Raw genomic sequence first — 13,588 nt, 5'->3', positions numbered from 1 at the left:
TTTACGGAGAGTGCATGCTCTTCCACGCAAAAAAAAAGAAAGAAAGAAATGTGTGTAAGTAATGCCAAACTTTTGTGTCAGAAAAGTAAAATTTAAATAAGTTCGGAAAGTTAGAGGATCAAAGCAAGTTTAACATGGTTTGTTTGTTTGCTCTTGGTTCTAAATGCACCGACAGAGATTGAAGATCGCCCTGATTTTTGCGATCGTGCGATTGCGCTTGTTCATAGTACTCATACCGACTGTCACATTACTCACGTACAATCGCACTGACAATCTCCCTGATAGCGCAAATGTTTCTTTCTTTCGATAATTGTCATCCCAGAAAAATATTCTGAAATGTTTATGTTCTTGATTGTAGTGAATTCGGCGTGTCAATCAATCAAGTTTGTTATATATTTCGGCGCGTAGATGCTGTACTACAGCATGGGAAAGCGCAATCTTTGGTCCTGACATAATTGCAGTCGGTTAAGTTGCAATCTTCTAAGTTTGTCCCCTTGGTACAGTAAGCGACTAGTTGTCTGTGTGCAGTTGAAGGCAGTAAAGGGCAAGATGGCGCCGATCCGAATAACACGGGCAGAAAAACATTCGATGAGCATGACTGGTACATACAAGCAAGTGCGAAATCAACAAGTTTTTTTTTCTTACTCCTAGGCACTAATACATTACGCAAACAGAGTAAATATTCTGACTGCAAACTTGGCAGAGCCAGAGGAAATTCGTGACCTCACCGCTTTTGTTCCACCCGTCCTATATTTGGCGTCTGAGGATTACAGAGGCCAGATTGGCAAGCACTGCACGCCTGCTGAAGCCTTTCCGCGTGGCATTTGTGTGATGACAATTAAGAGGACGGGAGAGTTAACGCTGTGGCTTGCCAGCGGCACGACTCGCCGAAGGTGGACGGGACGGGTACCGCCGTACAGACTCTTGTAACGAACACTACGCGCTGGCCACGGCTGCCGTACGCTCGAACCTTTTCTGCTGCCGCGTTTCGGAACGGCGTCATGAAATGACGCCGAACAAAACTGGTGTGAACAAAAGCGGTGTGACGGGCTTCTCACGCTGTTCTTTTTTTTTTTTTGCACTTGTCGCCGCTGGAGAAGTTGTGCGCTGCAGAACGGCACTGCCTTGTTTCTTCGGCATGCCGGGACGCCACAAGCATTTGCATAGGACTGTGACCGGAGCAGTGTTGTCACTACGTGCTCAGAAGTGTAAACCTGTAGATTGCTTGGCTCATTTCCTTTTCCTTGACGTTGGGAGGTGATATACGTTCCTGACAGGTTGCGCTGTGCCTATTGTCCTGCACTGCCTTATAGGTAGAAAAAGTTGATTCGGGAGGTTCACGCCATTCGCATTGTCCCGATGTCACAGTGTTTTCAGCTGCTTTCGTCCTACTGAACTTCACCGACGCCTCCATAAGGCTCACCGCAGTCAAGGCACAACTATTGCTGTTCTGCACAAATAAAAACAGCAAGGCAGATAAACATTACCAAATGCCGTCTCTAGAGAAGTTATCAGCATTGGTAAGCTGCTTATACAGTTAAACTTGAATCGGCAACGCGTCGTCTTACAACTCGATAACTCAATCACATGTTGCCATTACCCCTCAATCAAGACACTACTCGGCGAGCAAATCTGGTATGTAGGGCTGCGAATAACGGCTACACACTAAGTACTCCACCGCTAACTTCAAAGTTGCGTTAATCATTAAGTTGCGCCTTTTTTTTTCGTCGAGGCTGTACCGCCAGCGCTGACGCTGTGTCGTAACTGCGCGCATGCAGCTGCTCCGGTGATCAGCCCGTTCTCGTTCCCCGAGCGGCTGCAGGAGGGGATGCGCAGCTCGGCCACGTGCACTCTGCTGGACGGCGATCCACCGGTCACCATGGGCTGGCTCAAGGACGGGCGGCCCGACCTAGGGCCCGACGTGCAGGTGGTGCCCATCAGCGACTTCGTATCCAACCTCATCATCGACAAGGTGGCGCGCCACCACTCGGGCGACTACACCTGCACGGCGGCGAACGCCGCTGCCTCCACGAACCACACGGCGCACATGTTTGTCAGGGGTAAGCGAGTAGGCGGCGCATCTTCGGGCCAATGCGCGGCTGTTACAGCGTCTCCTAACACGTCGCGATTTTTTTTTTTGCCCCCTTTTTGTGCCACCTGCTCTCTGTCCCGTTCCACCTTCACGAAGGAACCTAATGCGCTACCCTGCCATCGAGAACGCTGCCCCAAAATAGTAGCTCTCTCCCTCATTTCGTTCCGTTTTCATGCCAGTCGATTAAGGCAGGTCGGACAAGGGTAGTACACGACGCCTCGTGTATCCCCGGGACGTCAGTGTCTTCATGTCATGCAAAAATATATGCGCGTAAATATTGGGAGAAAAAAATAATAATAAACTAAGGATTAGCGATTCTTGGGGTTATATAATAAAATGAATTGTATAAGTACTGGATGCGTAAATCTTTCGGTATAACCGATTGCAAATATTAGATAAGCAATTCTGTCCGTCTAGAGTTGTAAATTACAACCCACAGAAAAGAATCAGCGTGAAAACATACAATTAGCTTGCCTGCAAGCTGCTGCATCGACCCAACATGACGTCCGCACCCTTCCCGCTTTCGAAAAAGAACCGCTGAGCAGGAATGAAAGAAAAAAAGAAAAGTTGTACACAATAAAATCTGCTGATATGTCACTCGCACATGTAGTGTCGAACACGTGTCTTCTATAGGAAGAAACGTCCTGGATAGCTTGCTACGCATTGTTAGAGTCACCTAGGGCCATACTTATGTAGAAAAGGTGGATTTCTTTTTGTCCGCATTTGTTTGCTTTTTTCGTCTTCGTTTCAAATTTAACTCTTGTGCACGTTGCGCCAAATTTATCTCGAGAATAACGCGGAATGACAAGGAACTCGCACTCGCCGAGCAGCTTTTTTCTTTTGTTGTTAGGCGGAAGGCTCCCTAACGCAATGTCACGAAAGAAACAACTTGCGTCGCTGCGAACGAAACGAGGGCACACGCGCGCGTGGGTAAGAAAAGGCAAAAAAATCCGGGGAGGGGGGAGGCACACAAGGAGCCGCACGCTACGACATCAAACATTCATTGCGTCGCAGCTCTGTTCTTACGCGCCCACCCCGCGACTTGTCCTTTCACCTCTCCTCCCGCACCCCTTCCAAAGTTTGCGCGCCACGGCGCGAAGCCGTTGGGCCGCTACACACGCTCGCCGTTGTCGCGTCGACAGTCAGTTCCGGAGTGATGCCCCTCCGTCATCCTCGTCAAAGCAAGCGAGGCGCAGAGCGAGCGGAGAGTAGGCTGCCCCCCTTGCGCAAACAACGGCGCGCGCTCAAGTTTCATCTCAGAGTGCCGCACGAAGTGTGCGGACTTTCTTTTATTTTGCCCTGTGCGTATAGAGCGCTGACGAGAAACGAGAAAGAAAAAACATTCGAGGATTGCCCTACCCGCGCTCCGTTTGCCTTGCTCGACTGCGACAACTGTTGTTTTGTCACGTCTTTTTCTTCGTGTGTGTTCTTTTCTTTCTCGTGCCCAAGTATCATTTCCAGTGCTGGTAAAAGCACCTCCAAGCCCGACCGGCATCTCTATAGCGTACGTGGCGTGACTTTTCGCATAGTGAATTTTAGCGAACCGCTCCACACACGATGAACCAATGAAATCATATTTTTCTGCTTCAGTCATTGTTCCATTTCTAACTAACTGTACATTTAGGCCTGTAGTCGCAAAAATTATTTTGCTTAAGAGCATTTGCTCATTCATCGGTGTCTGGGCATCCGCCACTTGGGAAGGCGATAAATAAGCACCAGACAATCGCCTCGGCGACGACAATTCGTCAATAGCACTTAAGACAGCGAAGCTTTGTGAATACGCGCACTGACTAAAAATCGAACCTGCATTTCTCGACTATACTTACTCTGCAATCACATCTCCACCAAACACCGTAATGAGGGCTAGTAAGCTGACAACTAATTTCAATATACACGTGTACGCGCACTAACTGTTTGCTGATTGGCAATTATCATATTTCAGTATAGTCCCAGCCGATCACCTTTTACTATGGTTTGGTTTTCTTCATGGTTCTCCATTGCACGTTACTGTTTCGTTACCATGCATGCTATTCTCTTCGTTTATTTCTGTTTCCGAATTTCACTGTTTCACTTTCTAGTTTAACAGCTGACTTTCAGCGCCTCTTGTTGCTCTGAATTTGTAAAACCTAGCAGCGGACCTTGTTTTGTTTTTTTTTGGCGGGGGGGGGGGGATTTTTGTACTGAAATTCTCAGTGCGCCCGTACTTCCATTTGTAAATTCCTTTGCGGCGATGTGACGGGAGCAACTGCGTGCAGAAGGCTTGCGCGCCTGGTGAGAAGGGCAGCTAGCCAACTTTAAGATGAGTTTGCAATACCGCTATACTGTGATGCTGTTACGCAGCACTGGTATATGATAGCGCTAGTACATATAGGTACGCATCTGGAGCTGCGAGTCTACCGGTGTTTTTTTTTTTTTTTTTTTTTTGTGTGTGTGTGTGTGTGTGTGTGTGTGTGTGTGTGCGTATTTTTTTGTGCGTGTGACATTGAACTACATAGCCTGGCTAAGATCACTCATCGTGTTGCATAGCACGCTTAGCTGAATTCGTTGTCCCGCATTCGCAGCTCTTCCACGCTGGACTATACGGCCCACGGACATGTCGACCGTTGTGGGCTCCTCTGTGACATTCGACTGCCAAGCCGAGGGCGAGCCGCATCCCGTTGTGCGATGGAAGTATGCCGTTGGTAAGTACTCGCAAAACACCTGTCACCAATATGTCACCCGTGTGCAGTGGAAAAGGGGCGAGTGCGGGCTCACGAAACTAGTCATTTATTAACAATATTATATTTAACTAGTTGATGTTAAGGGTGCACATGTATCCGTGTAGAATGGGTGCATGGGCTACTTGTGACGCCTGAGCTATTATTTCAGAAAGCCAGTTTTGTTATACGAGGACATGCAGAAAGCACCAGACGGACCAAGACGCTACTGCCAACTAACGTATTAAGTGGTAAGCGGCCTTCAGAAAACGTAAATTTCGCATCTTCGGAAAGCCTCGCCGTCGCGTCGAGATGCCGCAGTTTTGTTGGCGACGGCGAAGCAGAAGCCACGGACGCTGACGCATCACCCGCGTATGTCGGCAGCGAGTCCGTCGTGCCGCAGGGATAAAGCTGACTCATCTGTCACAACTAAAGGCTCCTTGCGACGACAGTGATCGCGCCAAACTTCCGAGTTCATTTACACTCGTGACTGTCAATGTCAGGGCGACCTACTTTCGCATTCATTCGTTCTGGTGTTGCCGTAGGCTTTCTTTTGAACGCAGATATATGTGATATTCACGGAGTAGTTCATAAACAAAAAAATATATTATGGGGTTTTTTTCGTGCCAAAACCACTTTCTGATTATGAGGCACGCCGTAGTGGAAGACTCCGACAATTTCTACCACTTGAGGTTCTTTAACGTGGACCTAAATCTAAGTACACGGGTGTTTTCACCTCAATTGAAATGCGGCCGCCATGGCCGGGATTAAATCCCGCGACCTCGTGCTCAGCAACCCAACACCATAGCCACTGAGCAACCACGGCGGGTCAGTTCATCCAAGTATCTACATCAATGACGAAGCTCTTCCACAGTTCTCTAGATACGTTGCTGGCGCCCTGTTTGACTTTGTTCAAATGAGCCTGGCACTTCTCTGGAACGCTCTTGTAGGAAAGCTGCCTTGACAAAGGCTCGCCAAACTAAAACCTCGGGACAAAAGTTAAAGCCAAACATCTGCACGCTTCTCTGATATTATTGCCATCACAGCCTTTTTTTTTTTTCAGCAAGAATCGACTGGCACAGTTTGCTCACTCTTTACTGCATCGCCACACTTTATACACGAAGCCTCTACTAACTTACGCTATGTGTGGCGTTCTAAGAGCTATGACGTCGTAGCTTGCTCCGCTTATTCAACTCTCGAGTTGGCGTTATGCGTCTGTCTGCGGCCGTTCATTTTGACGGCCCTTCGCATTTGGCGCCGCACTTCGTTAGTGCAGCACCTCCAACTGCGTCAGCAAGTGCGATGCGTCACAGAAGGTATTCACGCGCAATTGTCCTTGTCTGCAACAGGAAGCTCAGTTAAGAGGAAGCTTTAGCTCGGGTGCTCCTATCTAAATACATGTAAAAGGAGAATTCGTTTTTCTCGGCAACCACAGCAATAAATTTGACGGGGTTTGTTGCATTTAAAAGAAAAACTTAAAATCTAGTGACTGTTGGTTTCTAATTTTCGATTTAGGTCGTAAATTTTTTATTAAAAATTGGCAAAAATCGCAAATTTTCAGAAAACGAAACTATCAAGTTTACAACTCTGTAGCTCAGAAAGAATAGGTGATATCGCAATTCTGTGAATTGTACTTAATAACACATCTAAAGCGGACAAATTTGACATCTTATACATGAATCTCAAAAAATTTATTAATACGTAATTACAACTTTTGCAGAACCCTCGTAAACAACGTAACAAACTCACGTAAGATGTAAAATGACATATGAAATTTGTCCGCTTTGCATGATCTAATGGATGCCGTTTACAGAACCGCGATATCTCTTTTTGATGCAGAGCTATTAGTTTGTAAACTTCGTGCTTCTATTTTTTTCAAACTTCTGAAATTTTGTAAATCTCTGACAAAATGCTAGCCTGAAATCAAAATTCTGCTTCCAACAGTCACTAGAATTTAACTTTCTCTCTCAAAAGCAACAAATTTCATTAAAATCGGTCCAGGGGTTATCTCAGAAAAACGTTTTTGCGTTTCTACATGTATTTGAATAGGCCGCGTCGGAGTTGGGCCCGAGCTGTTTACGCTGTCTGTGGAGAGAGTGCACAATCGCAAAGCAGCGGAATATCGTACAGCGCTGCGGGAACGCAAACCACCACTTCGCACTTATGTGCACCCAAATGTCCAAGACGGCACTGTCCAACTGTATAATTGTAACATGGGCAACCAAAAACATCGAGATCAATGATGGCTTCTTTCTGTGGTCACCGTAGTCGGTGTCACTGACGGCACGCGTCAAATGTGTATGCACTTTTGCAGCTTCAAACCCAAACAGCGTTTTTTTTTTCTCTAATTCTCTTCTCTCGCCCTCTTTAAAACAAGGTCGTTTGCTCAAGGTTAACTTATCAGAACCAAACGTTTGACTTCCTGATTATTATATTGATATACGCTGGTAAAGATGTGGCGCCACGTTCGCTAGTGCTGCAGTTTTTCAGGCATTAGTAAGGTACATCGTGTGAACAAAATGGCACCTCTGGCCCAATAGTGTAGCGCGTACGTGGCAAAAATATGTGGAGCACCCCACGCAATGCCCTGCAACAGTACATAATAAAGTTACTCCGTATACAGTTCTGCGTGTATACCATGCTCAACTGTAGGGCTTGATGAACAGAGAGGAAATATACAGGTGGGGAGATTAAGGCAGAAAAGTGCCCCGCCGGCTGCCCTGCGCAGGGAAACAAGAAAGTTAGAAAATGAACATTGTACACAGGCACTGGCGCAAGGAACAATGTTACGCGGTGACAGATGTTCTCACCGGTATTTCAATCTCAGAAAAGGGTATGAGTGCCTTTATTCCTCGTGAGCCAATTAACGGCCAAGTCGGTGCACCAGCATTGCTCGACGGACATTGACCGATCGCTTAATTATCTTATCGCAATAGAAAGCTGTGTATGTGTACGCAGCGGAACAGTAGCACATAAGATGGTTTGTAGTCTCTCTGCAGACGCAAACATCCCGGGCAGCACTAAGAGCCATTCCTTTGAAGTCTGAGTAGGATTTCGTGAAAGCAACTCCATCGTCTGCACAGGAGAGTTGCCTGTCAGCAGTGCCCAGGGGCAGGTCGGCACTGTAGCGCATTGTTCAGGAAATGCAACGAGCTGTGCCTGATCGGGTTTGGTCGTTCTATTTATTCAGTGTGACGTCTCAAAAAAAAAAACGGAGCTACAAGCGTCTTCTCACCTGGAAAGCACTGACAACACCGTCGTCCTGAAAAATACCCCCAGAGCTGAATAGAATATTACATCGCTGATCGTATTTTCCAAGCCTGAAAGTATCCTGACTACACTACTTTATTTATTTATTTACAGAATACTGCAGGCCAACCTGTGACCCAGGCAGGAGGGAATTCGTTCATACAGTAATGCAATTAAATACGTTCAAAGGAAATAAGTGCATATGAAATAGGAAATACATTGAATCATATGAGGTATACATTGAAGGATGATATAAATACATAAAAAACACATTCTACAAGCATACAATGCAAGAGATTGAATTAAAAGGAAAGAACTATTTAGAGCACCAGTTTGCACAGTTTTTTTTTTTCATGCTAACACGCATGAAAGTACTCATGCGGTCACACGTTTATTTGAAATGCAGCTTTTCAATGGCATGTAATATATTATTGGACAGGAATACACCGGCCGGCAGAGAGTTCCATTCATTTATTGTTCTAGGAAAGAAGGAATATTTAAAGCAATTTGTACTCGCGAAAGTAGGGGTTATCTTGTCGGGGTGATAATTTCTGCTAGCTCTAGCTGGTAGCGGCTGGAGACCGGGTGAATGGCCAAGTTGTAGTTCCCTTTTCCAAAGGCCGAAAAGCAATGTTAGGCTATACCTTTCTTCGGGATTCTAGGGTGGCAATATTATTTTCATTAATCAATTGAGAGGAGGAGTCACAACGTCCATAACAATTATATATGTAGCGGACGGGAAGCCTGTTTATGTTTTCCAGTTTCTTAATATTTTTTTTTCGTGAATGGGTCCCAGACGACGCAAGCATATTCTAATCGTGACCTTACGAGTGTGTTGAATGCCAATTGTTTCACGGATGGAGGAGAATGTTTCAGCTTGTGTCTCAGTAGGCCGAGTTTACGTCGAGCAGACGCACAAACATTATCAATGTGTTCCGACCAGGTTAGACGATTGTTGATGGTTACACCCAAATATTTAAAGGAGTCTGTTTCAGAGACCGCGGATTGATTAATAGTGTATTGATATGCTAGAGGGTGTTTTTTGTTGGTAATGCGCATAAAAACCGTTTTTTCTCCATTAATTTTCATTTCCCAGGTGTCGCACCAGTCATAAATCGCAGTAAGACTTTTACTTAGGATCACTTGATCATTGGCATCTTTAATCTCTTTGGAAAGTAAGCAGTCGTCCGCGAACAATTTAATACTCACACTATCGTCTCTGCATGCTGTTATGTCGTTAATGTATACTAGGAAAAGTAGCGGTCGGAGCACGCTTCCCTGCGGCACTCCCGAATTTACGGGGAGACATCAAGAGTAATGGCCCTCAACATCGACGATTTGTCTGCGCATGCTCAAATATGCACAGATCCAGTTTACAACGTTAGGTGGAAACCCATAGTTGCTTAGTTTTGTTATCAAACCAAAATGCGAGACCCTATCGAAGGCTTTGCTGAAATCGAGGAATATAACATCAACCTGACTGGCTTTATGAAGAACGGAGGCAAAAGCGTAGACGCTAGAGAGAGGCTGAGTAGTGGTTGACAGCGCCTTACGAAAGCCGTGTTGGCACAGGGACAGAATACCACGTTTTCCAAGAAATTCCGTCATGTAATTTGAGATAATATGCTCTAAAAGCTTGCAAGATGTACCCGTCAGTGATATAGTGCGATAGTTTGATAGTAATGTTGGGTCGCCTTTCCTAAATACAGGCACAACACGAGCGACCCGCCAGTCTGATGGAACGATGCCACAAGATATGGACGCGCAGGAAATTACGAGAAGAAAATGTGAAAGCCACTCGGCATAGCGACGAAGAAAAGCATAAGAAATGCCGTCAGGACCGCATGTCCTTTTTGTGTTTAGATTTGGGAGCATAGAAAATATACCCCCGTATGTTATAAAATCGGAATTTACGTTTTCCACTATTCATCTCATTTTCCATGTTTCAATCAGTAATAGTAGTATGGGGTGGTGCCTGCTATCGGAGTCACCTTCATCGTCTCTTCAGCTGCTCCGACCATTCCGCTCTGAAAATAATGCAGTAATACGTAAGACATATGGCAGAAGGTCTCACATGCAGTCCCCCTGAGTCTTAGCTGCATTTCATACCGCTGCAAGGCTGAGAATGGCTTGACATTACTGCTGAAGCCATCGTTGCCTAACGTGCCAGAAACCGGCAAGCACCAAATAAAGTGCATTTCAGTGATGGGGCTTCTCGGTAATGACGCTGTGCCACCCACTCTTCAAGAGGAACAGGTGATAATAATTATACTTACTAATGTCGCTTATCGTTCTTGTCGCTCATCGCGCAGGGGTTCTACGATAACAGTTAGTGAATTCTCGATTATTTTAATTCCCCAGGCATGAAGGCGGTCCATGATTGACCGATGCCTTGTATAACTGGACACCGTATAGCTTCCAAAGCAGGGACTCCAGCCAATTTCGGAGATCGCGCGTACAAACAACTCGGTGAATCCGATCCGTCGTTAGTTGACGCACTCTGCACCTTCCGCAGCGAGGAACTTTTTTACTCGTGGCGAGCAACAGCGCCTTCTTTTTGTCTTTTCGCACTTCTCCCTTAAAAAGGAACCGTTTGCGCTCTGGCACCCTTTGTTGATCACCGTGAAGTAAGCTCAGAAGTGGCGGCAACAAGGCGCGAGCACAAGATGAAATTCTCTGGCGGTGTTCTTAACGCTTTTTGATCGTAAAAGCTATTTGCTTTTGTCCGGCTGATTTCGCTTATAACATGTCCAACACCGTGATTGGCTCAGACCGGCTGTTACAAACCGTTTTTTGTAAGAACATTTTTTTTCCCCTGAATACCAGCCCTTGGGCTTAAGAGTCGCTCTTTCTCTTTCTTTCTGAAAAGAGGCCTGATCGATACCGCCTCATTGAATGCGGACGAAGCGGAGGACAACGCCTTTACTCCGAAGATGTGGGCTCTTCATTTTAGCTTTGGTTTCCTGCGAAGTAATACAAAGCTATGCATGAGCTGAGGCTGCCTCGTGAGCGACTCTCGTAATCTCCTCGAAACGGCCGCTGCCTTCAATTAGATGCCAGCAACGCGTAGGCAGATAAAGGCAACGCCTTGGTTACAGAAGCGCTCATTGTACAGTCGCTCTTCCAATCTGCATACCTCTAGGCTCCAATTCAGTCTCCTTTTGTATGAAATAATCTCCTAATTAATACTCACCCGCCCTGGTGGCGTAGGGGCTATGGGTTTGCGGTACTAAGCTCGAGGGCGCGGGATCGAATCCCAGCCGTGGCGGCCGCATTTCGATGGGGGTGAAATGTAAAAACGCACCTGGTACCATCCACTGGGTGCACGTTAAAGAACCTCAGGTGGTCTAAATTAATCCGGAGTCCCACACTACAGCGTGCCTCATGATCACATCGTGGTTTTGGCACGCAAAATCCCAGATTTTTTTTTTTAAAATTAATACTCATGCACTGGAATCTGGTATGGCGCCGAGTTCATAAAGATTTTCGTTCGGAAGGAGAATTTCTCATTGGTCGGCCTCTTTGCTAATAGTGTGCTCGTTATAACGGTTGGCAGGTGCCTCGTATTACGAACAGGCCTAGCTTACTAACTGCGTTAAAAATGAGCTGCCGAAATACAAAACTCCCCTTCGTAAGAACTATTTGTGATTTGCATCAGCCTATAATATGTTCGCTATCGCTATTTGCCATGCTGTTCTATTACTACCCGTTGTGCATGGTGTAGGAACGGCTTTGCGAATGCGGACCATGCTCTATGCACCTACGGCCGCTTGTCACAATGCGTTGGCGGGCTAGTTGGTTCGGATCCATAAATGCTTTGTCTTGTGTCCCTTGTAGTGCGCTAAACAAAGTATTTATGGGGCCGCTTATCACCCGTGAGGTGATGCTGCTCTTGTGGCCGACGAAATTTCGCCTCGAAACCAGAGTGCAGTGCAAACGCTTGCGAAGTTTGAACTATGCGAGCCTGTGGCAATCGTCGAATTTTATGCAGAAGGCACCACGCGCAGTGCGAGCTCCAAGAATCTATAATACAGGTTACGGCCTCCGCTTTCACCTTTTTAAAACAAGCTGTCTAGGCACCGCATTGCCGAAATTCCAGAATCATGATTCTCTAAGCCTGGTTGCATCGTCTAGTCGTATCTGGGCATACAAATACGTCCACACCCAGATTGAGCCGAGCGAACAGTGACCAAGTGGTTTCGACTACCACGTATCTCGACGATTTTGGCACCGATCTTTCATTTAGTCGCCGTGTCATTCATTGATTTGCTCGATTGGGCGTCGATTAACTCAGCACAATGATCTATTCACGGAAATATTGAATTTTGCGGCTTATAGAGTAGTATAGGGAATGTTTCGATGTCGCGGTGCGCGTGAATGGGGAAAAAGTCAGCCCGAATGTCCAGAATTTCTCCGCGGACAAAGCGTTCTATGACTGACGCTTACTCGGCTCATCAGTGGCACCTTTCGTATTACGCTACAACATTGATGCGAAGAATTTGGAATCATAATCGACCTCAAATCACCGCGTGTACCGACTCACGCCAAAATTCTCGATGCTTCCTCATGCTAGCGTATCAATCACGCGCTGGACGAAATGGATAATGAACACGCCATTACTTCGCGCACAGTTACTTCGCGGAGAACCGCACTCCCTGCAGCGCACGCTTCCCCGTGCAGCACAGTCGCGATTGTGAGTACCCCTCCCCCCATCCTGCTCACGACCTCAATTGCTTCACCGGCTGTTGTCGTGCCAAGAGCACGAGCATGCATGGCGTGACTCGAACAGTTTAGTCCAACCTATCACGCTAATGAACCGAGCCGTTCCGCGGAGGCTGCTCCCCCCTAGGCGACACTCGTGAATTATTAATTGCGGCAGACAATCTCCCTTCCTAATTTTACGCGCCCGCTTCCATGCGCTGCCGCCTCGAATTTTACCTTCTTTCACGGCTCGTTTCTTTCGCTCGGCTTTTTTTGTTTTATTTTCCCCCCTGCATTTTGTCTCGTCTTTGTCACTCCTTCCTTTTTTTTCTTTCTACCTTCTCATTTTTATTCTTTTTTTATTTCTTTCGCTTTAAGCCTGCAGCCTTTGTTTTTGGGGCTAACCGGGTTTTATATATTTATAAGTTTCGCCACTCTTCCGAAATCTCTTTCTGGCATTTTTTTTTCTTTGGCTCGTCGCACCCCTACTACCCGAGGAGATAGGGGGAAAAAAAAGCGGCGGGCGGGTGAAGGCGGGAGGGGGGAGGACAAAGTATCTGCAGGGAGAAATAACAGAGAAAGATGCCAGGGTCCCAGTGGCCATTCTTTCCCCCTTTCGTTTTGTCTCTTAATTGATTTCGTGTAATTACAACCGGCCCCCGAGCGTCTTCCCCGGTTTGTTATTGCATCCCAAGTGATTGTCGAAAAGGGCGTAGCGAGCCGCATTAAGGCCCTGTTTTAATTAAGCCTTTATCGGCGCCCCAGAACCGCTCACATCTTCTACGCTCCGGGAGAGTCTGCGCGCACGTGAGGGAGTGGGCACGAAGAAGGGGGAGGGGGAGGGGGGAAT

The 13,588-nt window shown here is 46.6% G+C and overlaps 1 protein-coding gene across 1 annotated transcript in view; it reads left to right on the top strand.

Annotated features, from left to right (window-relative positions):
- LOC135902910 (cell adhesion molecule Dscam1-like) overlaps positions 1-13,588 on the top strand; it is a 121,481-nt gene that overhangs the window by 25,877 nt on the left and 82,016 nt on the right. Inside the window, exons 3-4 of the mRNA XM_070523469.1 lie at positions 1,779-2,060; positions 4,654-4,773. Coding sequence (XP_070379570.1) covers positions 1,779-2,060; positions 4,654-4,773 — 402 coding nt within the window. The remainder of the gene's footprint in view (positions 1-1,778; positions 2,061-4,653; positions 4,774-13,588) is intronic.

This window comes from Dermacentor albipictus, chromosome 1 (assembly GCF_038994185.2).
Source record: "Dermacentor albipictus isolate Rhodes 1998 colony chromosome 1, USDA_Dalb.pri_finalv2, whole genome shotgun sequence".
NCBI classification, from domain to species: domain Eukaryota; kingdom Metazoa; phylum Arthropoda; class Arachnida; order Ixodida; family Ixodidae; genus Dermacentor; species Dermacentor albipictus.
Note: the sequence above shows the minus strand (reverse complement) of the source record. Positions and strands in the feature narration are given on the sequence as shown.